This window comes from Cyprinodon tularosa, unplaced genomic scaffold (assembly GCF_016077235.1).
Source record: "Cyprinodon tularosa strain WSP-4 unplaced genomic scaffold, ASM1607723v1 ctg540, whole genome shotgun sequence".
NCBI lineage: Eukaryota > Metazoa > Chordata > Actinopteri > Cyprinodontiformes > Cyprinodontidae > Cyprinodon > Cyprinodon tularosa.
The window spans coordinates 817,650-844,453 of record NW_024039275.1 but is presented as its reverse complement, the minus strand read 5'-3'; the positions used below and the strand labels follow the sequence as shown (position 1 = coordinate 844,453).

Genomic DNA, 26,804 nt, shown 5'->3' with positions numbered 1-26,804 from the left:
GTTCTTTGCCGAGCTGAATGCGCACTTTCATCTGGTTTGGTCTGCCGCGGTTTCCGTAGCGTCGTGAACGCGCAGGCGCGCTGTTACATGCCTGCCAGGCTGTTTGTTTTTCTTTCCCCTCCCCCCTCCCCTCTGCTTCTACACAGGTAGCAGAAGCTGGGATCCATCTTCCCCTGATTGATTCTCTCCACCTTTGGACCAATCAGGATCCAGGGAGGTCCTATATAAGCAAGCCACTTAGAGATCCTAGGCCCTTTTTCCTTGGCTTGCTTGCTGCATGGTTGTGTTCTGTGTGTCTAATGGTCTGTGGTGGGAGTTAGTGGACAAGGTAAGGTTGGGGTACCCTGTACATCTCATCACGTAGGAATATTTCTGTTAAACACACTAGGTAAGTAGGTGGATGCCACCCTTGTAAAGTTTTGGTGAATCTTTTTGTTAGATTAGTTAAGCAGGGTTTTTGTTTCATTTGTTTTATGTAGCTTAGACCGTAGGTAGGCCCTGTTCTTGTTTTATTATTTTCTTTGATTTGGCACCACCTAATCGTCCCTTTCTCCCCCACCATTTGTATGAGTTGCTTGGGATTTTCTGTAACCAATAAATCCCTGATTTTTCTTTTCTAACATTCACTTGGTCTCTGAATTTTTTTTGTGGTTGTCAAGTTACTTCCCTCTCTCCCCAGTAAAGGGGGGGAGCCGTAACAAGTGGGGGCTTGTCCGGGATAGTCACTTTTTCCCTAAGCTTTTGACTTCCACAATAATTTGGGAGAACCTTGTGTTTGTTTAGACATGAGCTTTAGCTTCGAGGAGTTTGTACAGGCTCCTAGCCATGCAAAGCTGGAAATGTGTCGTAAGGACGACTTGTTATGTCTGGCTGAGCATTTTGACATTCCGGTGAAAAAACATTTTTCGAAAGCTGAAATTAAAAACGTTGTTCAAAAACTGGTTGAGATTAAAGTCCTCACGGACTCAAGCAAAATGGATGTAGATGTGTGTGATGACTCTTCTGTTGATCTAGGACTCCATCCTTCGAAAGATAAAGGAGCTCCTGCATTGGCCACTCCTCCAAAGGAATTGGTAGAACCAAGGACGCCTCCTACAACGTTACCACGGTTCGATCCTGTGTCACCAGAGTTCAGTGGCTCCAGTGGTAACGCTAGACTCAAGGTTCGGCTAGCTCGCCTGCAGTTGGAGGCTCAGGAGCGCGAGTTGGTGAGAAAAGCTGAGTTTAATTTCAAGCTTGAAATGCGCAAGTTGGAGATTGAAGCTGAAAAGGAGATTAAACTGAAACAGCTTGAGGTTGAGGATATGAGGCTTTCACGTGATAAATCACCACCTCGTTCATCTGTCTACTCTGATTCTCCCCATGTGGTGCTAGATAGGAACAAGTTTGATGTCAGTAAGAATATTGCTTTGGTTCCTGTGTTTAGGGAGTCAGAAGTGGACTCTTACTTTAATGCATTTGAGAGGATTGCTGTAGCACTTGAGTGGCCAAAGGAGATGTGGGCTGTGCTACTGCAGTGCAAGCTCATGGGTAAAGCACAGGAGGTTGTTTCATCTCTGTCAACAGAGGACAGCATGAAATATGATGTACTGAGAGAGTCAATCTTGCGTGCTTATGAGCTTGTACCTGAAGCTTACAGGCAGAAATTCAGAAACCATAAGAGGTCTAGTGCCCAGACCTATGTGGAATTTGCACGTGAGAAAGGACTCCTTTTTGACAAATGGTGTGCTGCCAGTGAGGTTAAAGGTAACTTTGAGTCCCTTCGCCAACTAATTCTGTTGGAAGACTTCAAGAACACATTGCCTGAGAGATTGGTAGTCTTTTTGAAAGAGCAAAATGTGGCCTCTCTGTCTAAAGCAGCTATTGTAGCTGATGAGTTTATGTTGACACACAAAAATGTATTTGTGTCTGTACCCCGTACAGATAAAGTTTTGAACATCCGTCAGCAAAAGCTTGACCCCACCCCATCGGAAGTTAAGGCTAAGCAGCCTCCACTTTCTCTTCGTGAGGCAAGAGAGTGCTTTTACTGCCATAAAAAGGGCCATGTCATTGCTGACTGCTTGTCCTTAAAAAGCAAGGCTTTGGCAACACAGACAAAAGGTGTTGGGTTGCTTAAAAATGTGTCGCTCTCTAGCAATCAGACTGCTAAAAATGGAGATGAACTAGATCCCTGTTTTCTACCCTTTGTTAACCAGGGTCTTGTCTCTTTAACAGGGGATCCAAAGGACGGCCGGCAAGTTAAAATACTGAGGGACACAGGCGGGTCCCAGACAATCATTCGAGAGGGTATTTTGTCTCTGCCTGTCACCTCATCTTGTCAGTCAAGAGTGGTTGTCCAAGGTATAGGAATGGCTTTTGTGTCTGCACCCTTGCATAAAATCCACCTTACTTCATCTGTTGTGAGTGGTTTTTGCAGGGTTGCTGTTCTTCCCACCTTGCCCATAAGGGGGATTGATCTCATTCTGGGGAATGACTTAGCTGGTGGAAAGGTATTACCTGTGCCTGAGGTGTTGGACACACCTGACACAAGCGTGGACTTTGAACCAATGTCTTCTGGTATTTTCCCTGCTTGTGCAGTCACACGGGCCCAGTCAAAGAAATACAGTCCTGATTTGTCTGACTCTTTTCTTGCCACAGGGCAGTCTCAGCCTGTCACATCAGAGACTGAACTCAACAAACCTGAAAGTGTCTTTCCTCTTCCTGGTCCAGATATGTCCAAATTACCAGCTTCTAGAGAGGAGTTCATTGTGGCACAAAAACAGGACATGACTCTGTTGAAATGCCATTCTTCTGTTCTTACTCAGCAGGAAGCCCAGAGGAAGAAGGTGGCATATGTGCTTGATGATGGTCTCCTGTTGCGACGCTGGGCTGGTGAGAACTTGGAAGACTGGAGTGCCACGTATCAGGTTGTTGTGCCAACCCCATACCGCAGACAGGTGCTAGCATTAACTCATGATCATCCACTGTCAGGGCATTTGGGTATAAATAAAACTTATGACAAAGTTCTGAGACACTTCTTTTGGCCAGGTCTCAAATCTGATGTTTCACTTTACTGTCGTACATGCCATGTTTGTCAAGTTGCAGGCAAGCCAAACCAGGTTATACCTCCTGCTCCTTTGTGCCCAATTCCAGTAATGGGTGAACCATTTGGAAGGGTGATTGTGGATTGTGTGGGGCCTTTACCAAAGTCAAGAAGTGGAAACCAGTACATCTTGACGATGATGTGTGCTTCCACAAGGTTTCCTGAGGCCGTGCCCCTGAGGAGGATCACTGCTTCCGTGGTCATAAAAGCTCTGGTTAAGTTTTTCTCCATGTTTGGTCTTCCTAGGGTTGTCCAAACGGACCAGGGCACCAACTTCAAGTCCAGAACCTTTGCCCAGGCACTAAAACAGTGGGGGATAGAGCATGTCACCTCAAGCTCTTACCACCCTGAAAGCCAAGGTGCACTAGAAAGATTCCACCAGACATTAAAGACAATTCTGCGAAAATACTGTATGGAAACAGAGAGGGATTGGGATGAAGGTATCCCATTTTTGTTGTTTGCTGTGCGTGAAACTGTGCAGGACACTTTAGGTTGCAGTCCTGCTGGACTTGTGTTTGGACATGAGGTTAGGGGACCTCTAAATGTCCTTAAAGACCAGCTAGTTTCACCCTCTCCCTCTGTAAAAAGTATTCCAGAGTATGTCTCGAAGATGAGAGAGCGCCTTCAAACAGCTTGCTCTCTTGCTCAGAATGCCTTGACTTCAAAGCAGGTCAAAATGAAACGGCACTACGACCAGAAAGCGGTCACTCGTGAGTTTCATCCTGGTGATAAAGTTTTGATCCTACTACCCATCCCTGGTTCTTCATTGGAAACAAAGTTTTCAGGACCATATGTGGTAGAAAGGAAAGTTAGTGAAACGAACTACGTTGTCCAAACCCCAGATCGCCTTCGCAAGACCAGGCTTTGTCATGTTAATATGATGAAATTGTATCATTCCAGGGTGACTGATCAACCAGCCCAGAGTCAGGTTGAAGCAGTTTCCCCTGTGTCCTGCATTTCAAAGTTGACTGGGGAGGATGTGGTAATGCGCAAAGACCCACCACAGGTTGCAAGACTTAGCAATAGTGAAATACTAGCTAACCTGCCCAGTTATCTATCCCATTTATCAGATAGCCAAGTGGAGGACATTAAAAAACTCCTTTTTGACTTCCCATGTCTGTTTGGGGATGTTCCCACCCAAACTAGTGTGGTGTCTCATGACATTGTTCTTACCAATCCTGCACCTATACAGGTGCTGGTCATAAAATTAGAATATCATGAAAAAGTAGATTGATTTCAGTAATTCCATTTAAAAAGTGAAACTTGTATATTATATTCATACATTACATACAAACTCATATATTTCAGATGTTTATTTTGTTTAATTTTGATGATTACAAATGACAACAAATGAAAATCTCAAATTCATCATATCAGAAAATTAGAATATTGTGAAAAGGTTCAAAATTGATGGCCCCTGGTGCCACAGTCTAATCAGCTAATTAACTCAAACCACCTGCAAAAGCCTTTAAATGGTCTTTCAGTCTAGTTCTATAGGCTACACAATCATGGGGAAGACTGCTGACTTGACAGTTGTCCAAAAGACGACCATCGACACCTTGCCCAAGGAGGGCAAGACACAAAAGGTCATCGCTAAAGAGGCTGGCTGTTCACAGAGCTCAGTGTCCAAGCACATTAATAGAGAGGCGAAGGGAAGGAAAAGATGTGGTCGAAAAAAGTGTACAAGCAAGAGAGATAACCGCACCCTGGAGAGGATTGTGAAACAAAACCCATTCAAAAATGTGGGGGAGATTCACAAAGAGTGGACTGCAGCTGGAGTGAGTGCTTCAAGAACCACCACACACAGACGTATGAAAGACATGGGTTTCTGCTGTCGCATTCCTTGTGTCAAGCCACTCTTGAACCACAGACAGCGTCAGAAGCGTCTTGCCTGGGCTAAAGAGAAACAGGACTGGACTGCTGGTGAGTGGTCCAAAGTCATGTTCTCTGATGAAAGTAAATTTTGCATTTCCTTTGGAAATCAAGGTCCCAGAGTCTGGAGGAAAAGAAGAGAGGCACTTCATCCACGTTGCTTGAAGTCCAGTGTAAAGTTTCCACAGTCATGGATGGTTTGGGGTGCCATGTCATCTGCTGGTGTTGGTCCATTGTGTTTTCTGAGGTCCAGGGTCAACGCAGCCACATACCAGGAAGTTTTAGAGCACTTCATGCTTCCTGCAGCTGACCAACTTTTTGGAGATGCAGATTTCATTTTCCAACAGGACTTGGCACCTGCACACAGTGCCAAAGCTACCAGTACCTGGTTGAAGGACCATGGTATCCCTGTTCTTAATTGGCCAGCAAACTCTCCTGACCTTAACCCCATAGAAAATCTATGGGGTATTGTGAAGAAGAAGATGCAATACACCAGACCCAACAATTCAGAAGAGCTAAAAGCCACTATTAGAGCAACCTGGGCTATCATAACACCTGAGCAGTGCCACAGACTGATCGACTCCATGCCACGCCGCATTGCTGCATTAATACAGGCCAAAGGAGGCCCAACTAAATACTGAGTGTTGTACATGCTCATACTTTTCATGTTCATACTTTTCAGTTGGCCAACATTTCTATAAATCCTTTGTTTTTATTGGTCTTCAGTAATATTCTAATTTTCTGATATGATGAATTTGAGATTTTCATTTGTTGTCATTTGTAATCATCAAAATTAAACAAAATAAACATCTGAAATATATGAGTTTGTATGTAATGTATGAATATAATATACAAGTTTCACTTTTTAAATGGAATTACTGAAATCAATCTACTTTTTCATGATATTCTAATTTTATGACCAGCACCTGTAAAGCAGAGGGCATATCGTGTCAACCCCACCAAGAGGGAGATCATGAAAAAGGAGGTTGAGTATCTTCTTGAGAATGGACTTGCCATTCCAAGTTATAGCCCATGGAGTTCTCCATGTTTGTTGGACATGAAGGCTGATGGAAGTTCAAGGTTCTGTACAGACTTTCGCAAAGTGAATGCTGTAACAGTCCTTGATGCACACCCTTTGCCTCTCATTGAAGACTGTATAGATGAGATTGGACCTGCAACATTTGTCACTAAACTTGACATGCTGAAAGGTTATTGGCAGGTGCCCCTAACAAAAGGAGCCTCTGACATATCAGCTTTTGTCACACCGGACAGTTTTCTCCAGTACACAGTGATGCCTTTCGGGCTGTGTAATGCTCCGGCCACATTTCAAAGGCTTGTAAATAAAGTACTGGGTGATGTGCCAAACTGCCGGGTATATCTAGATGACATTGTTGTGTATTCAAATGACTGGTCTAGTCCTCTTGCCACTTTGCTTGAGGTCTTCAAACGCCTTTCAGCTGCCTCACTGACACTCAATCTTTCAAAGTGTGAGTTTGGCAAAGGTACCATTCTCTATCTTGGCCAACAGGTTGGTGGAGGAAAGGTATGTCCTGTGGATGCTAAAATCAAAGTAATTTCTGACTTTCCAGTTCCTACCAGTAGAAGAGAGCTCCGCTGATTCCTGGGCATGGCTGGATTCTACCGTCGCTTTTGCAGAAACTTTTCCACGGTAGCAGCCCCTTTAACAACTTTGACAAGCCCCTCTAAACCTTTTACTTGGTCTGATGAATGTCAGCATGCTTTTGAACAACTTAAAGGATTGCTCACTTGTTCTCCTGTTCTTTCTGCCCCAAACTTCAGTCTGCCATTTAAACTGGACATTGATGCCAGTGCTGTTGGGGTAGGAGCTGTTCTTCTACAGGATGATAAAGATGGAATAGAGCACCCTGTAAGTTACTTCTCAAGGAAGTTTACTCATCATCAAAGTAGATATTCTACTATTGAGAAGGAAGCGCTTGCACTACTTTTGGCATTACAGCATTTTGAAGCCTACCTCGGCTTGAGTGTGAAACTGTTGTGTATGAACTAGTACCAGAGGCTTATCGTCAGAAATTTCGTAAGTTAAAAAAACGCTACAATCAAACTTATGTGGATTTTGTTAGAGATAAGGAAATTCTCTTTGATCGTTGGTGCGCTTCTAAGAAGGTTGCCGATTTTGCGCAGCTTAAGCAACTTATTTTGTTGGAAGACTTTAAAAATAATTTGCCTGAGAAAGTTACCACCTACTTGAATGAAAATAAAGTCTCAAATGTGTCAGAAGCTGCGGTGCTCGTTGATGAGTACATGTTAACGCACAAAAGTAATTTTGAGCGCTCACATCTCTTTAGTAAGTTTGACCACTCTGAAAATAATGGGAAGGAGTGGGCCAAAACTGCCTCGCTTGTTGAAACAGATGTATCTGCTGTGCTCGGTGGCGTGGGAGGGAAATCGGATGACAGGTTGGAATTAAAAACTAATGGGACGTGTTTTTATTGTAAAAAGGGTGGACACGTTATAGCCAATTGCCCGGTTTTGCAGAAAAAGAACACTAAGCCCGTCGCTCTAATTAAAACTTTGAAAGGCGATGTTCATCCGCTTTCAACACAGCCTTGCGAGTATGCTGATTTTAAGCCTTTCATTATGGATGGATTTGTTTCTTTGTCTCTAACTGGTGAAAAGATCCCTGTAAAAATATTACGAGACACTGCTGCCTCTCAATCTTTTATTATGGAGGGAATCTTGCCGTTGAATAACGACACTGCGATTGGCTCTGATGTTCCAGTGCGTGGTTTTGGCATGCAAGAAATCTGCGTTCCTCTGCATAAAATCGTGATCCAGTCTGAGCTGTGGTCTGGTGACGCTGTGGTTGGGGTGGGTCCTAGTTTTCCAATAGCGGGCGTCTCCATGATCATGGGCAACGATTTGGCTGGGGGTCGAGTATTGGTTACCCCAGAGGTTACACCTGTTCCGGTGTTGAGCGACTGTCCAGATGCGCTCGCCTGTAAATTCCCAGGTGTTTTCACGTCATGCGCAGTTACGCGTGCAGCACTTAAACGTCATCAAGCCGAGAGGAAAGATGAGTTTGACTTGAGTGGAAGTTTTTTGTTCAACGCTGAATCCGAACATGTTCCATTGAAGCGAACTGTGGAGGATGACATGTTGGATGTGAATACGCTATCATGGTCTAGGAAGCAGTTGATCGAGCTCCAGAAAAGTGATAAGAGTTTGGAGTCATTGTTCGGCGATGCATTAACTGATAAGCCTGACTCCATTTCTACTGGCTATTTTTTGGATGATGGTCTTCTGATGCGTAAATGGACCCCTTTGAATGTGTCTGCTGTTGAAGAGTGGAGTGTGGTGAAGCAGATTGTTGTTCCATCTCCATATCGTTCAGAAATTTTGCGGTTGGCACATGATAATCCGTTAGCGGGTCACCTTGGCATCAGAAAGACCTATGATCGCATTTTGCGTCATTTCTTTTGGCCAGGATTGAAGAGCGATGTCGTGCGCTATTGTAATTCGTGTCACTTTTGTCAAGTGTCTGGAAAGCCAAATCAGACGATTTCTCCTGCTCCTTTGTATCCCATCCCAGCCATCACTGAACCATTTGAGAGAGTATTGGTTGACTGTGTGGGTCCGTTGCCTCGAACCAAAGCGGGGAATAAATTCTTAGTAACGGTGATGTGCACCTCTACTCGTTTTCCAGAGGTTTTTCCGGTGCGTAAAATAACTACGCCCGTAGTGGTTAAAGTATTGACAAAGTTTTTTTCATTGTTTGGTTTACCTCGGGTTGTGCAGACTGACCAGGGGTCTAATTTCATGTCTAGAGTTTTTGCACAGGTTTTACGTCAATTGGACATAAAGCACTGTCATTCCAGCGCTTATCACCCAGAGAGTCAGGGCGCACTCGAGCGTTTCCATCAAACTTTAAAAACAATGCTTCGCACCTACTGTTTGGAGTTTGAAAAAGACTGGGGTGAAGGTGTACATTTACAAATGTTTGCTATTCGGGAGGTGGTTCAGGAATCTCTGGGGTTTAGCCCGTCGGACTTGGTTTTTGCTCACACTGTTCGAGGCCCTTTAAGGCTGTTGAAAGAGAAGTGGTTGTGTGACAAATCTGACCTGAATTTGTTAGACTATGTTAGTAATTTCCGGATGAAGTTGAATCGTGCGTGTGAGATTGCTAAAGAGAATCTTAAAACTGCACAGGCTAAAATGAAGTCCTTGTTTGACAGAAGGGCAGTTTTGAGAGTTTTTCAGCCTGGGGAGAAAGTGTTAGCGTTACTTCCGGTTCCTGGTTCCAGCTTGCAAGCGCGCTATAGTGGGCCTTATACAATCACGAGAAAGGTTGGTAATCGTGATTATCTGATCTCTACTCCTGATCGGAGGCGCACTTCACGCTTATGTCATGTGAACATGCTGAAGCCGTACGTCGAACGTGCATCTGCTCTGCATAAATCTATCAGTTGTGTTTCCAGTGAATGAGATGACGCAGATGTCGGGGCAGCTGCAGATGCACGGGAGGAGCTGTCCGGTGCTGAACCTGAAGATGACGTTTTCTCCCCGGCTGTTACTGAAGGGAGGGTTCCAAATTCAGCGGTGTTGGGGAACTTGCCTCTCTTGTTGTCACACCTTGATTTTTCCAAGCAGGCTGATGTGGTTCATTTGATCCAGTCTCATAGGTCTCTGTTTGCAGATATTCCCACTCAGACTCGTGTGCTCAGCCATGACATTGACGTTGGTGATTCCAGGCCAATTAAACAACACCCGTACAGAGTGAACCCAGACAAACGGCGCCGTTTGCAGACGCAGGTGGAGTACATGGTGGAACATGGACTTGCTGTTGCCAGCAGTAGTGCGTGGAGTTCACCATGTCTCCTGACTGTTAAAGCCAATGGGGAGGACCGTTTTTGTACGGACTTCAGGAAGGTAAATGGGGTGACTAGGCCGGATTGCTATCCACTCCCTCGTATGGAGGATTGTGTGGACCATGTGGGGGCTGCCCAGTTCGTTACGAAGCTGGATTTGCTAAAGGGGTACTGGCAGGTGCCCTTAACGGCGAGAGCCCAGGAGATTTCCGCCTTTGTCACACCCGATGATTTCCTTCAGTACACCGTGATGGCTTTTGGGATGCGTAACGCCCCAGCGACGTTTCAACGGCTAATGAATGTTGTTTTGTCGGGTTTATCATTCTGTGAGGCTTATTTGGATGACGTGGTGATTTGTTCTGCTACCTGGACTGAGCACGTTGACCATTTAAAAACTGTTTTTACGCGTCTGAGTGAGGCTAATTTGACGGTTAATCTTTCTAAATGCCAATTCGGCCACGCGACGGTGACCTATCTTGGAAAAAGGGTCGGGGGAGGTCAGGTGCGCCCCGTTGAGGCTAAAGTAGAGGCTATTCTTTCTGTCCCAGTGCCCACCACTCGTACTGAGCTACGCCGCTATCTGGCGATGGTTGGCTACTACAGGGGGTTTTGTAAAAACTTTTCCTCTGTGGCTGCCCCGTTGACAGACCTACTTAGCCCTAAAGTGGCTTTTATTTGGTCTGATCGGTGTCAATCTGCTTTTGAGCAAACTAAGCATTTGCTGGTTAATGCTCCTGTGTTGTCTGCTCCTCGTTTTGATGTACCATTTAAGTTGGCTGTGGACGCTTGTGATTCTGGTGTCGGAGCTGTCCTGCTCCAGGATGGTACTGATGGGGTGGAACATCCGGTTTCTTATTTTTCTAAGAAACTGGATAAGTATCAGAGATGGTATTCCACCATTGAGAAGGAGGCATTAGCGTTGATCCTTGCTTTGGAACATTTTGAGGTGTATGTTGGAGGTTCTAGCGGATCTGTGGTTGTTTTTAAGGACCATAATCCGTTAGTTTTTCTGGCTCGCATGCGGAATAAAAACCGCCGCTTGATGAACTGGTCTTTGCGACTCCAATCCTTTAACATCTCTATACAGCATGTTCGTGGTAAAGACAACGTAGTGGCCGACGCACTCTCGCGTCTCTAGTCCCGTTTGTTTTTTTCTCTGAATGGGTTGGGGTTTTTTTTTACTTCAGACCCCATTCAGAGTCTTTGGGTGGGGGTGTTATGTGCTTCGGGCACATTATGATTTTTGTCCATTTCTTTTCTTTGTTTCTTATAAACTTTAGTTGAAGGATCTTTTGTCAATATATTTTGGGATTCTTTTAGCAAGTTAATTATGTTAATTTGTGGTGCTGTCGTCCGCCTATAAATAGGCTGGCCTTCAGCACGTTAGCGCGTTCCTTTCCAACCTCGTTTGGACGCCACTTTCCACCTGCTTCATTTACTCCATCGTGCGCGGTGCGCACTTGTCTTGTCGCTGCGGCCTGCAGCGGACGTTCCAGCCTGCCATGTGGTATTTTTGTTAACTTTTTCTTACTTTTTTCTTGAGGTTTTTGGCCTGTTGGTAGTCCTGTTTTCGATTTTTCTTTCGCTTAGGTTATTTTTTTGCCTTTAGTCCGGTACCAGTAGGGGCTTCGACGGCCCTGTATAGGGTTGGCCCCCTGCTGTACCGTTTTATTCTGTTTGATCGGCCTGCCAGGTCCAACTTTCTGTTGTTACTTTGGGTTTATTTTTTTATTTTTTTGGGGCACGGGATTTGAGGGCCGTTAACTATTTTTCTCTTCGCAGAACATCTGAAGAAGCCGAACCAAGAACAACTAAAACGGAGAGAATTTATTAATAAAATATTTTTTTTTGAACCCTCATTTTTTGTCTCGTGTCCTCAAATATGTTGTGTCCTTGGTGGGCGTAACAGAAACCCATAACTGTCTTTACAGACCATAACCCACTTGTCTTTCTTTCCAGGATGTACAACCAGAATCAAAGACTTATGCGGTGGGCTTTAGTCGTTCAAGAATACAACCTTAAGATCTGCCACAAGAAAGGGTCGGAGAATGTGTTGGCAGATGCTTTGTCACGTGCCCTTTAAGCTTAAGGTTTTTTATTTTGTGCATTCCAAACATTTATGTTTGGACTTAGAAGGGTGGGGGTGTTACATGCCTGCCAGGCTGTTTGTTTTTCTTTACCCTCCCCCCTCCCCTCTGCTTCTACACAGGTAGCAGAAGCTGGGATCCATCTTCCCCTGATTGATTCTCTCCACCTTTGGACCAATCAGGATCCAGGGAGGTCCTATATAAGCAAGCCACTTAGAGATCCTAGGCCCTTTTTCCTTGGCTTGCTTGCTGCATGGTTGTGTTCTGTGTGTCTAATGGTCTGTGGTGGGAGTTAGTGGACAAGGTAAGGTTGGGGTACCCTGTACATCTCATCACGTAGGAATATTTCTGTTAAACACACTAGGTAAGTAGGTGGATGCCACCCTTGTAAAGTTTTGGTGAATCTTTTTGTTAGATTAGTTAAGCAGGGTTTTTGTTTCATTTGTTTTATGTAGCTTAGACCGTAGGTAGGCCCTGTTCTTGTTTTATTATTTTCTTTGATTTGGCACCACCTAATCATCCCTTTCTCCCCCACCATTTGTATGAGTTGCTTGGGATTTTCTGTAACCAATAAATCCCTGATTTTTCTTTTCTAACATTCACTTGGTCTCTGAATTTTTTTTGTGGTTGTCAAGTTACTTCCCTCTCTCCCCAATAAAGGGGGGGGAGCCGTAACACGCGCGCTTTCAGGAAATCCTATACACTACTGTTTATGCTCTAAAAACATTCTAAATGACTTCGTTTCGAGTAAATTATGGACGCTACCCACTCAGGACACTTGGAATACATTGGACAAGCAGTATGGAGGAATATTGACATGTTTTTTGTGGACTTTTATGGACCTTTCTGCCTCGGGCGCTGGGCACCTCCATTATTTGAATGTCAGCAGACAGCAAGAAGCCTCCCAGATCTCCAAATGCATTAGAGATATCAAAAAAGTACTCCAGAGTGTTGTTCAGCATGGGGGTGAGTAAAAAATGAAGGCTAATCATGTTGTGGGTGCACTATTCCTTTAAGCAAAGTTAAAACCTTATATCCAAATGAGTGTCTGTCCTAGGCCTGCTGACTGTGCATTAGTCCTTTTGCAAAGGAGAAAATTTGGAAAAATATCTTAAATTGACAGTTGTCATGCTCCTGCAGCCTTGTGGCTGTAATCATAGCTCAGTGTAGTTTCAGAAAGTTGTAGATCAGGGGTGCTGAATACAAATGCATGTATTTTATTTTAGATATTTAATAAAAAATAAAGAGGAAAAACATGCATGCTTTTCCTTCAGCTTTAAAGATGTATATTATCTGACACGGCTGAGAGAGTAATGGTGTCCAATTCAACTGAAATTGTGTCTTTGGTGTAATCCACAGATTATAACCACCTGTCCATCATAGAGAATAAAAAGACATATGACAAATAACCATGCACACACACATATCTAAGGGCAATAAATAGTAACCAATTAACCTTTGTCAATGATATGTTACCCATCATAAAATAGGTATCATACTCAACACAGAAAAAAGTCCAAAGTGCCATAGTATCAGGTGTTATGATTTTTTTTTTATTGATATTGACATAGTTACCAAAAGCTTCTGTTTACATTATACAAATCATAAATACGTTTCACATTCAAGAGAAGACAAATTATTGCTTTTACAAACGGAAAAGCAATCAAGCTTTATGAATGAAACTTGGGCGTGCTTCGGTGGCGCAGTGGTTAGCGCACACGACCCATGTACAGAGGCCTAGTACTCGACGCCCCTTTCATGTCAGCATACTGTCCAAAAAACGAGCCACTAGTGCCGTAAAAAAAATTTAGAAAATGAAACTATTTAATTAGGGAGTCAGACCAGGCATAGGTGTAGTACAGACTTGCACCGGTCAATCAACAGTGCTCAGAAATCAGCCAATTTTCTCGTGATCGGCCACAATCGGCGACCGGGCGGTCATTATAAAGACCTCAGATTTCAAGCGCTGGTCACTGTGTTGCTGAGGATTTTTTTTCCTGAGTGGACATGCATATTTCTCCTGCACTTGGGCCATGTTTGTTTAAGTCAGAGTACCCAAAATAAGGGGACAAATTGTTCAACAACGGAGGTAAGGGGCAACAGCATTCTGAGCTCAGACAGGAGGAGCAAGAAATCAGTGTGAGAACAGCGGCTGAGAGAGCAACATAACTAGCAGCCAGCCTTGCCACCCTCTGGAGCTAAAGAACCAGAGCGATAGATCACTGGGCAGACAGCGGGCCGAAGCATGGAGATAAAGCAGGACTGAAGGGGCAGGGTAAAAGATTGGATAAGTGCTCTGGGGATGCCAATGGTGGGAGAAAGGATTCTGCTGAAGGACAGCAGTACGTAGGAGTAGCCAGCCAGGGATATCTTAGTTAGACGTAAAAACAACTGAATTCTTTGCAAAATCTAGAGTGTTTTTTTTTTACGTAAAGTAGGATGATTATGACCGCGGTGGGGTTGGTTGGAGGTTGGATGTTCTAGAACATGAACGCAACCTTTTGTCTTAATAAATGATTCAACATACGGTAGTGAGTGAGTCATATGTTGTGACTCAGGTTGTGTTTACGCATGACCTAGCTGAGCACATCACTGAAGTGTACAGGCTATTTATTACCGCCATCTACTGGGCTGGGATTTTACAAATAGTAGTGTCCCATTTCTTAGGGAGAAAATCTTCACTTGCACTTCCCTGATCGAGTGTACTTCACTGTGGAGGGAACTCACTGGAGTGTTCTCAGAACCAAGAGAGAGAAATGGGACTGGGCCTAAGTCTGTTGTAATTTTTGTTCCTTTGTCAACATTGATTACAAATATCTACATAAAATAGTTGCTGGTGCTGTTTTAGTTTTTTATTAAAAAAAAATAATAATAAAAAAATAAAGATGTCTTATTTTAGCTTGGTTCTAAGATTCTGCTGAAATTCTGCTGGTATCCACATATTGAAATGACAGCATTGTCTCTAAATAGGTTAAAAGCACCTCATGCTACTTTTTTGTTTTGTTTTTTTACTCAAACTGACCTCTCTGGTTTTGTTGCAAAAAGGCTCAGCCATGGGGATGTGGCAGACACCCGGCGGACTGGTGGGCTGCCCGTCATACAGCGTCTGAGGCCTCTTGGTGGTTCTGAAAAGGAGAGGCAGCAAGTTTTTATATGGAGTCTGTCAAAGCAGAGGTAGCCACAAACAAAATGGAACATGTAACATAACCAAGAAAATAAAGAATAATTGTTGAAATGATCGCTAAGATGAGGAGTTAGAGGGCAAAATATCAGGCAAGTATGCAATGATGTTGCGGGAGCATAGCGACCAACTGACTTGCAAAAAATGAAGTCTACAGTGTTCGTTTCGTCCTGCTTTGGGTTTACCGTAGATGCAGCAGGATGTTTATTTAATGACCAAATATTTATTACAAACCATTCAGTTTCTGTAAATAACTTTTCACACATTAATGTTGCAGTAACGATACATTTATGGTATAATGTGCAGTCCTACTTAATGCACTGAGAAACCAATTTTGACAATAAGTGGTTGCTTGCAAACTCGTACAGACTGCCATGACACTAATAAGCATTGTTTTTCTCATCTGTCCAAGACAACAAAAGCATTCTGACAGGATAGAGGCAGTTTTTTTCAGTGAACAACTGTGCTCCTGTGTGTGTACATGTCGAGTCAGCAGCGCTGAAAAAGACATGGCTCAACCCTGTTTCCATTGAGCCCAAAAAGCAGAGTAATGGTGGGTGGCACACAACTGACTTTTCCCTGCAAACTAACATCTTGACTTCTGTGCTTACCAAAAGCCTTCCAGCTTTTTCTTATTTATGAATGTGTGAGTGTTTTGGGATTCAGTGACCTTATTTGCATGCAGTAATGGTGAAGAATTTTCCCATTGTGGGAAAATAAAGGTATCTCTATTCTAATGCATTTGATGCCTTTGAGTGTCATCTCAACTTTTTTTGATGAAATAAGGAAAAGTAATGGTGTCCAAACCTCCCCTCTACTGAAACATATACAGCAGAAAAAAAAATGTTTCCACACCTGACTCAAGGCAAAACTTCGACTTCTTGTTTCCTTGAGTTTTCTCAGCCAATATACAGTCACAGCATAAATATCTCTGACATCCAAAGTATGAACACCTCTGATGCCCTGCCCTTGTCTTTTACTTGTAACGGACAACAGATGATTATGATCAACCTTTAAATGCTTTGTGCAATCTTTGCAAAGCTTTATGTGAATAGCAGGGATGTTTTCCAGGATAAAGTATTAGCAGAGAACAATGCCCTAACAATGTAGTTTTTATATTTGCTCTTTTTTTAAATCCATCATCATTTTGACTCTTATATTACTTGATCAAGTCCGTTCAAGAAATGAGTTCCCTTTAATGTGATGGTCCGTTACATAATCTTTATTTTTTTTATTAATTTTTTTTTTAAAGGGGTCATTATGAATTATTTGAGCCACCCTTTTTACACCTTTCTTATCGTTATCCCAAGCTATTTATCCAGAGCTGTTATACATTTAGACTGCTGGAGGACAAAGGGATCCCTTTTCATCATTCTATATCTACTCTCCCATTCTGCAGTATTTGTTCAATCTCTAATGTTATGCTCTCGCTTCTTTTCCTCATAGTAACTTCATCTGGTCTGTTGCTGGTTTGCTGTGAAATATCAGCTGTGCAGCTGCCATCGACACCTTTGTTTATAGATGTTGGAGCTTGGGCTGTTTTTCAGTGTAGTCTTGTTTCTCTTACTGTGACTAACTGTATGTGCTCTCTTTCATCCTCTGATATGAGAACTGGTTCAGAGCTCGTTTGCCTTAGGGTGACCATATTTTCATTTGGGAAAACCAGGACACCTTGCAGCGTGTGGGGGGGGTGGGGGGAGATTTTGCAGATACATTTTGTAGATACATTGTTTAGATTTACTTATATCTTTCTACCCCTTTTATAGAATAAAATAGAAAATCCCTTTATTGTCCCACAATGGGCAAATTTACAGCAACAGAAAGATTATTGAAAATGGTCACACAAATGAGGACCTTAGAAAAATGTCTAAGAATAACATAATAGGGAAGAGTTAAAATATAAAAAATAAAATTCTGTAAAGTGTTTTAACAATATAAAACTGGAGAATTAATAACCAATATGCAGCTATGGACATTTTTACAGTAATGGATATTTGAAAATAGCAGCAACATCAGAGATGTGCAGAATGACAGCAGCACGTTATTTAACTGACTAAGGTTTCTATCATTACATTTGATTTTATTTGTTCCTGCTCCCGGTGGTTGAAACCTTTATTCCACTCTGGATTCTTGTGAGTGTAGTCTTTGTTCACTTTAACTTTTTTTTTTAATAAATAAATAAACAAACAGTTTTGAAAACCTCGGTATTCATTCTTTTCCTGCTTTGTGTGTCAACTTTCACGGTTGCTAAGCAACAGAGCATACAGCAGTAAAACCCGCTGAAGGGAGGACCTGTTCGAATTCACAGCCAAAACTCTTCCGGCCTTCTTATTTTCAAGGACTTCGAAGGATCCAGTCTAGGTAGACCGCGTCCTTGGAGGATGCGTCCTAGGTTTTCGAACAGAGCCTCTGATTAAGAGCAGGGCTGCCCGCTTTGACGCGGCTCAGGGATTACGTCACACGGAGCGTTGTGCGCAGTGAAATCAGGAGATTTCCTCACTTTCTAAAAAAAACCCGGGACGCCCGGGACAGGACGTTAAATACGGATATGTCCCGGGAAATACGGACGTTTGGTCACCCTAGTTTGCCTGGCAGTGTGTTTCCTGGACTGGACTGCCTGTGGAGCTGGTTGACAGTTACCTTTTTCATCTCCGCTTCTTTTTGTATGTCTGCTTCTATCTCCTTAAATCCCAATCGGGCTTGGCAGATGGCAACTCACACCGAGTCTGGTGCTGGTGGAGGTTTCTTCCTGTTAAAAGGAAGTTCTCCTCTCCACTGTTGCTATATTCATGCTTGTTGTGAGGGGCCGTTGGAAAGTCAACAACAAAATGCAAACAAAAATCGTTGCCTCAAGGACCTTCAGGTGGAGCTTGTCTTGCAAGTCAATGACAAGATGCAATGAACTGGTTTTCCTTGATCGAAAAAGTTAAAACTCTGTACAGTGACTTGAGATGATGTGTTGGTAAATGGCGCTACATAAATAAAAAGAATTATTACTAGAAGAGTGTTAGAGCAGTTAGTGCTGCTTTAAAACTCGAGAAAAATCTAGGAGGTGGTAGCTATGGCAGAGGCATCATGGTAGAATTATATATAAACTATCTGCCCATGTTTCTTGTTTATTCTGATATATATAATATGGTATAATAAATAGTAATATATTAAACCAATAATATATGCTAGCTCCACCCTGAAAATGAATAAATAAAAGCTAAAAAAATTTAAAGTTATCGGAACATCCAAGTTTGAAGACAGAAATTCAGTCAGCAGTGTGACATTCTGTATGTCTGCAACCAATAATTATTTTGTGTGTCCATGCATAAGTAGGTTAAAAGCAATAAACAACCTTCTCTAACTGCTTCTTTTTTTCCTTTTAAAAAGAGCCCTGGGGGTAAAGAGAAGAGTGAAAATAAGGACATTATTTATCAAAGGGATATTCTACCAAGGTATAGAGCCACTTTTGCATAGGAGAAAAACCCCTGATTATATATTTTAAAAAAAGGGCCTTAAATAATATAATTTGCTTTTAATAGATTCTGGGAGTGGTTGTAGAGCACAGACTTTTTTCTCTAATCAAACTTTGTGGAAATATATAATTAAAACTTACTGTATTTTATGATTAATATATAATTAAGGAACACCAAGCTATTACAAAAAAGGTAATTATTTTCTTACATCATAAAGTAAACATTCCTAAGAATTGTTGCATTGTCCATGAAACAGCAGCCGTTAAACATGGAGTACATTTAATTTTTTTTAAATGCAGTCTAGCCAGTTTTGGGCAGATTCATTTAGCTATTTAATCAGCTAGAAAGATAAGTTACAGACGAGTGCAAAGCGAAAATGAAAACAAAGGAAATCAACTCATTCGGTTCAGGCTTTTAGAACAACTCAGGGCATCAGTTTAAACAGACAAAGGCCCCTATTTATCGATCATTTGCTTTGTGCACGATGAGCCAACGAGACGTGCTGAGCTAAATCGATACCGTCACATGCAGCAGGACAAGTCTGAGCAAGTCCTCGCGCTCACTTCCTCATCATGGATGAACAAGTTGTAATACTGATAGTTCATCTGGTTCATCCATGCACAACAAACCAACCCGCTGAGAAATGTGGGAGAGCAGGTTATTTAAATCGGCTCGACTTGTTGTGTGTAATCCCAAACAAATGAGAACTCGGAAAAATGTACAACTAGGTCGTAGAGATGCTGTGGCCTCGTTTTAACCCATAAGCTTTCCATAGGTACAAAACAAGTCCAGCAGTGCTTCAGTCTCAAGGTGAGGAGGAGCTGAGGATAAATTCTTAACTAAAAAAAACAAAGATAGCTTTGCTTTTATCGTTAAACGCACAATCAATGACAAAACCTTTGAAATACAGTAACTAAGGCATCACATAACTTTATAGTTGCATTGTACTTTATCTATTTTACTATAATTCTGCCAACAAAACTGTGTGCTGTGTTACAAACTGTTTAGATGGCCCTTCTTCAACTGCATGCTAAAACTAAATTTGGCACTTGGATGGACTCCGATAGGCTTTAGTGCTCACACCTGATATAGTCAGTTGCTAAGATGCTAGAGCTAATGAAGTATGGCAGGAACAATCGTATTTCCCCATTATTGATTGAACTGTTTTCCAACAGATGTTTAAAGTGTGCGGTAGGGCTCGGCGATTAATCAAGCTAAATGTTTGTTTGTTTTTTTCATTTAAATGAAGATTAATTTTTTTTTTTTTTTCATCAATTCACTTCTTGGGCTTCCGTAGCTCAAAGTAACATTGCTTCATTGTGTTTTGTGTACTCTCATTACTGCTAAATTAGTTCATTAGTTTGTAGTGAAAAATGATTGTTTTACAGCATTTTTCAATGCTTGACTTTTATTGCCATTTAAATTAAAGTCACCTCTGACACTGCAAAAACAATTTAAAAATAAGTAGAAATTGTTTTTTCTTATTTCAAATGTCGGTTGTCTTATTCTGTTGGCAAAGTGTCTTACTTAACTGCCAAATTCTAGAAGAAAATGCACTATTTTAAGAAAAATTATCTTGCATAAATTTCAGATTTTTGCAGTGCAGAAGGGATGACTGAATTCACAGCTAGTTTTTTAAAGCAATCATTTGTATTTTTGATTAAGAAACTTAAGTAAAGAAATAAAATAATAATATTATTATAGCAGTTAGATTAATGGGATTTGATGGGAAAAAATTATCTGCTGTTTCACGGTCTCCATGATGTGGTTAGTCCTTTAAGAAAATAGTTTGATGCCTTCACAGAACAGATATGTTTATTACTGGGGCAGCATGAAAACAGTTCCACCTGACTACGAAACTATTGCCATATAGCACAGCCAACATGGATAACCATTAACTCAGATTTATATTTTTGCCCATTTATAACAATGTCCCTCCACTCTTAGTTAGCTCTACAATCCCTCCCAGTGGCTGGTCACGTCTATGTGTGAGCTTTAACATCTCAGCATCCAGGTTTTGAACTGACTTTGAAATTTTACTGATTTTATTTTTTTCTAACTTGATCTCAGTGGAGGATGCTTTTTCTGCACTGCTTCCCCAGGGGATGGGTTAAATGCAGAGAGATCATTTTGTTACTCTGTACTTGTAAGAGAATAAAAATTTGAAGAAAACAAAACTACTGATTATAGGACTTCCAGAGGGACCTGGTTTTATTGGACTTTATTTAGAGGCATCAGAGTAGAAGTGGACTCTATATAAATCAATGCCACACTTTTCAGATTTTAAAAACTATTTAAAGATATGTTTCCTTTTTTTCCCTACTTCAAAGTGTGTGTCCCTAAACCTGAAAAACACACGGTGCTTGTGGTTTGGCATTCTAAAAGGTCCCAGGTCTGTGAATGCTTTTAAAAGCAACTCTTCACTGGTTGGGCATTAGAGCTGCACTGCACGCCTATTTTCAACACCTTAACTCCCTTTTACATTTGACCCACAGAGAAGTTGTGTTTACAAGATGACTAAACACCTTTTCAGGTCTCTCAGCATTTCTTTGGCTTCATTCTGGCCTCAGGCGGAAGATTCCTCCCACGTGTATCAGGTTCTGCTTCTTTAATATTAGCTTTGAGAACATCAGACCAGGAGATTTATAAATGAACTAAAAACAGTCAACCTTGTCTAGATTTATCAGTATTAGACAGAAATTTCAAATAATTCATAGAGCATTTGTTTAAAAGGGCACCGCATCAGTTATTTTATATCAACAGCCCCTATGAGGACATCAGAAATGAACACCAAATATTGGAGAAACCCAAAATATCTGCCTGAAGTCATTCGACACACAGTGAACTTTCTACTAACTGCCAAACCGGACACACAGTCCAAGTATACGTTAAACAGGTTTGGCAAATAACTTACCATTGTATTAGTCATAAACAAAGCATGGCGTGGATTTTATCTAGGCACAGCGGGTAAACATAAAGTTACAGCAATAACTCTCCTGCAAGAATAAAACCTCACTGAATGAAAGTTGAGACACACAGGAAGCCTAAATAAACCACAGCCATTTACAGAAGTATCTCCTTCCCAAAGGTTCATACTTCAAAACTTCTGTTGTCATCTTGGTCTCCGTCTCTGCTCAAGTGTCACATTTTTCACAAAATCTCTAAGCAGTTTGTGACATCAGAAGATATCAGCTACGTTTCCTACTGAACAGGATGGGAGGCAAAACATGGTTTTCACACATTACACTAAACACGATGACGAAAAAAAAACAACGATGAAAAAAACAAACACTTCCTTCCTCCTGGACGGACATCCGAACACTTGAGTTACACATTAAGACTAATTCTGCTCCAACATGATTCTAATCTCTAAACAAAAGGTCTGCTGATGTAAAGTCAAAGTGTTTCATTCATTAAAAAAGGGAAACCAATCCTTTAACCACACTACAGATTTGTTTTATCCATTCTAAATGTAAATATACAAAACAATATATTTTAGGGCTGTCTATTTTTTTTTTTATATAATAATCAGATAGGAAAAGGTTCCTCATATAAGACTTTTTACGAAATTAAACCAGGTGAAATTAAAATTTTCCACTTGTGGAGTTCTTTATAGAGCATATTGACAGACAGAAAAAGTTCTCTTTACCTTAAATGCAAAATATTTACATATTTTTTTACAATCTTGATATAATTACAGCTCTGAGTTGTTGGATTTTCTGTCAGCTAAAGGCATTTTTTAGAGTCTCTAATCCAGTTAACGATTAATCGATTACTAAATTAGTTGACAATTATTTCAATAATCAATTAATAACGATTAACTGTTTGAGCCCTAATATATTTATTCATTTAAATTAATAAAATGCATGAAAACAATTAGATGATCTTAAATTAGGGTAATTTTTGTAAAAACATTTAAAAATATAACTTGATCAGATTTTATTCAAAGGAAAAGCAACAATAATCGCAAAGTCTGCTTAAATAATCAAAATGTTACATTAAATTTGGGTAACAAATTTTTCTAACCTAACAACATGAGGCTCTTTGGCATGGGGCATAATACAATTTGGTTGTTCTGCTCTTTTTAAAGCCACATGTCTGGTTTATGCCTTAATTAATGACATCGGTACATAACGAACCAAAACTTAACAATAAAGAGCCTTAAAGTCTATAGAGCAATACACATCAATTAACATGCATGTCATTAAAACTGCTTACAGTATCCTCTGATCATATGAACAGGATGAATGCAGAGAGAAGGTTTCCTCAGGCTGCAGGCTTGAACTTATCCCTAACAAAGTGTTGATGAAAGACTTATAATGACCTTAATGACAAGCAATAAAATTGTGATCGCTATCAATGTTAAACTGTTAAACAGTTAAACTGGTGGCTGAGATTAAATGCACACTGTAAAAAAAAAAAAGACCAGGCTTTCCCACAGTTGGCTGTAGAGTGACCTTTACCTGAGCGCTGAATTGTTTTTAAATCAAAATAAGTTACAAATAGTTTGAGAAACAGATTAAAACAAGAGTGCCCTTAAAGGAGCAAAAAGCTAAATTTCATTATTTTAGGTTGAAAAAAAAAAATCATATCTCTGTGTTGTTCTCCAGTCTCTTTTTTTCTCCATACGCAGAACAGCTAAAGCATAAGAGCTAAAAGGATGTATCCAGGGTAGCAAAACGTTTACCTCTAGACAACCAGGACCCATTGCTGCCACAGAAAAAAAAAAAAGTCTTGACAAAGAAATTGTCAGATAAAGGGAGTGTTGGCTTACTGAGTTAGAGCTGTGTGCTTGTGCTCTGAGCAGGTTGCAACTACCCGATTCGATCCCCACAGCCTCCACTGTGCCACTGCATGAAAAGTGGGATTTTCGTCAATATGCGGCACTGTAGATTGTCGTGGAACTTCAGGTTAGCGGCAGTTTACGACAATTTGCAGGCTTCGCCGAAAACTCCCGTAAATTGTCAGAAATTGACGTGGACTCTCTTAGGCAGTGCTCCCCCCATGCCTCCCCCCCATGGAATTCTAGGGGAGGCTTTAACATGCAAATGAACATGCTGTGAGCTATACAAATGCAAATCAGGGTTGCAGGGGGGGTTTTACCCCAAGTGACATCTTTCTGGGTAAGAACATCTCTGATACAAAGAGATCAGGCTTAGTATAGCCTCTTCCATTTTAGCTTGAATTGATTTATTTAATTAAAGTATAGAGACCAAAACAGATCTTTAGCTGACAGAGCAATACATTTAGAGCAGTAATTATAAAAAAAAAATTGCATTTAAGATAAAAAATAAAATGTTGTCTGTCAATATGCTCAATTCACAATTACTTAAGTGGAAAAGTTTCAAGAAATGAGTCTGAGATGATTTACTTTATAACATGGCGCATTATCCTGCTGGAAGTAGCCATGAGAAGATTGGTACACTGTGGTCATAAGGTCCGGCCAGGTCAAGATCCGCAATTGCAATCGCACCAAACAGGAAAAAGAACATCGACAAATTCCGGTTCGTCAAATTAAAATATAGCAGCAACAGATCTGTGACTAGAAATTATAGCACAATTCCTATATATATATATATATATATATATATATATATATATATATATATATATATATATATATAAAAAAAAACTAACACCGTTTATTTAAATGATTGGATCCAAACTATTGGTTATTCACCAACGAGGAAGCAGATTGCTCATCTCCATCAAAATATTTATTTTATCCCGAGGGACTTAAACTTTAATCAAATCCATTCAAAAGAAACTTCTTATTACAGGAATGAAAAGAGATGCTGAGTTTGGAAGTAGTGAACAAGTTCATTAAAAAAAAGCAGTTTTGAATTATCCTTATCCCCGTTACAAAAATCTACAAAAATATATATATAAATTTGGGCAGAAACTGAACATATGCTGGATGATGGTGGGATTTTTTTAATATGTCATATTAAATTAAGCGCTCACAGGGTTCATACAGGAATGAGTGACTCTAATTTAATGCTATTTTAATGCTATTTGAAATGATTTTAATGCCATCAACAAGAACCATGTACACAAGTTATTAGTGTACATGAAATATGAAGGAGCTGCAAGCAGAGTTCCATGACTCCTGTATATATGTAAACACACACACACACATATATACGTATATATATATCCTCTAGCTTTTTCTCCGCCTGGAGCGATATAATATATCTGACGAAATTGTTTTTATAAGCATTTTTTATTAAAGAATTATAAATACTTCGATAAACATATTTAAATAATTTTAGTGCCAATTAAGGCCTTGATAAAAAAAAAAAAAAAAGAATGATTTTTTAATTATTTTTATTGATCCGCGGACACCCTGGTTCATCTCGCGCATGCTCTGTACGATCTCCAAGGAAACTCAGAGCGGAGCGGCTGGATCCACAGTGGAGGATGGATGCTTTGCTTTGTGCAGGCGGTCTGGAGCGAAGTATGTGGGATTTCGGGGTAAAACTCCTCTTGGACGCGATGGCGACTCTGGATCGAACAAGATGAACTCAAAGAAGAGATGCTAGCGGTAAATATATGTTCGATTACTGCCTGCTAAGCTAAAAGCGGCCTAGCCTGAGCTACGGCTAATAGCAGCCTAGCTATTAGCCTATCTAGCCTAGCCTTGCAAGAACAAGCTTTATTAAAGTGTATTTTTTGTGATTCACAGGAAGCAGTACGCCGTCTTAACAACTCGGAGACTAATTGCAGGCGCTATGAACCGGAGCAAGGGTAAGATTTAAAGAATATGCTTTCATTCTGCGGTAAAAGGCAATGGATACGGATAGATACCGATCATAGCTGTACATTTTGTTTTCACAGGCCTCCTATTTGCTCGGAGTCATATCAGCAAGTCCAGATTTTCACGATGTTGATGGAGACGACATTGTGTGTAAGTGACTTGTTTTAATGTTTTCTCCTTCCTTGTTACTGTGACTTGCGTTTGATTTTTTATTTATACCACTCTCATTTAATTGTTTTCCAGCTGCCTGTAAGACGTATTTTCAGACGGTACGCAGGAGCTTCAGATATACGCAGCCAGCCAACACGCTGCGTGCGGAGGCTATCTGCTCGGAGTCGGGCCATAAGAAAGAGGGTAAGACTTTATTTGGTGACTATTTTTCAGGTGCATTAATAGATGTGTTGTGTCCATACGCAGTGCGCTGATTGAATTTTTTTTTTTTTCAGCTGCTGAAAGCGAGGCATAGTGTGCTAGCAGATGAGGAAGTGGAACTCTGGAAGTCCGCCTTCCTCGGCGGTGTCTCTGGATGGATTGTACGGTCGCCGCCATTTCGTAGGCCGGATCTCACTGAACTCTGTGTTAAGCTGCAGTACCGGTTAGAAGCGATGCCGAAGTACAGGGCCACGCACAGTAGGCGTCTGCACATCGGACCTGCCTCGGAGGGAATGCTGCCAGTTACCTCCAACCCCGAGGAAGCAAACGGACCGTTCACGGACTTTTAATTTTTAGAAACGCATGTGTTTGGATATGCGTTGTATATAGTTGTGTGTGTTTTAATAAAGCTCTTTCTTTGCATAAACAGCTTCCTGGCAAATCTTCATTTCCTGTATAAATTCATTCATGTCCTTGATGGTAGCATAATAATTGTGTAGTAGTGTAGGATAACATAAATACACAGCATATGAATGAATAAATATATGAATGAATAAATATATGAATGAATAAATATATATATATATGAATAAATATATATATGTAAATATATATATATGCCAACCAATCACGAGCGACTTTACTTGTTTAAAAAGAAGTGGTTCCGTCCAATACTCAGTAAGAAAATTAAAGCCTGGCGTGGCCACGTGTGGTTCTGCTGCCAATCACGAGCGATTTTACTTGTTTGAGAATAGTGGTTTCAGCCAATACTGAGTAGGTTATTCAAGCCAGACCTGGCCAGCCGCAAGGGTTTGCTGCATTCATATGCTAATTAGGGCCATTAGTACAGCTGATCGCTCTCCACATACGTCATGGTACGTTTCCGACAATTTGTGGCACGACAAACGCGGACAAGCACGGGTTGCAAATTGTCGGAAACTGACGAAAATCAGGGAGATCTGCGGGAGTTTACGGGGGTTTACGGGGACGAAAATCTCACTTTTCATGCAGTGGTGGGTTCCTGAGCAAGACACTTAACACTTAAGGCTGTGTAGGTACCCAGGTATAAGTCAAAGGGCCTTTATGCTCATAAAAAAAAGGACATAGTGGCCTGATTTTCAGAGTAACTGTGCCTTTCTTTA

General features: G+C 41.0%; 1 protein-coding gene across 1 annotated transcript in view; it reads right to left on the bottom strand.

Annotated features, from left to right (window-relative positions):
- Positions 1-26,804, bottom strand: part of LOC119796274 (methylthioadenosine phosphorylase) — a 50,789-nt gene that overhangs the window by 16,709 nt on the left and 7,276 nt on the right. Inside the window, exon 5 of the mRNA XM_038304767.1 lies at positions 14,911-15,013. Within this exon, the coding sequence (XP_038160695.1) occupies positions 14,911-15,013 (103 nt within the window). The remainder of the gene's footprint in view (positions 1-14,910; positions 15,014-26,804) is intronic.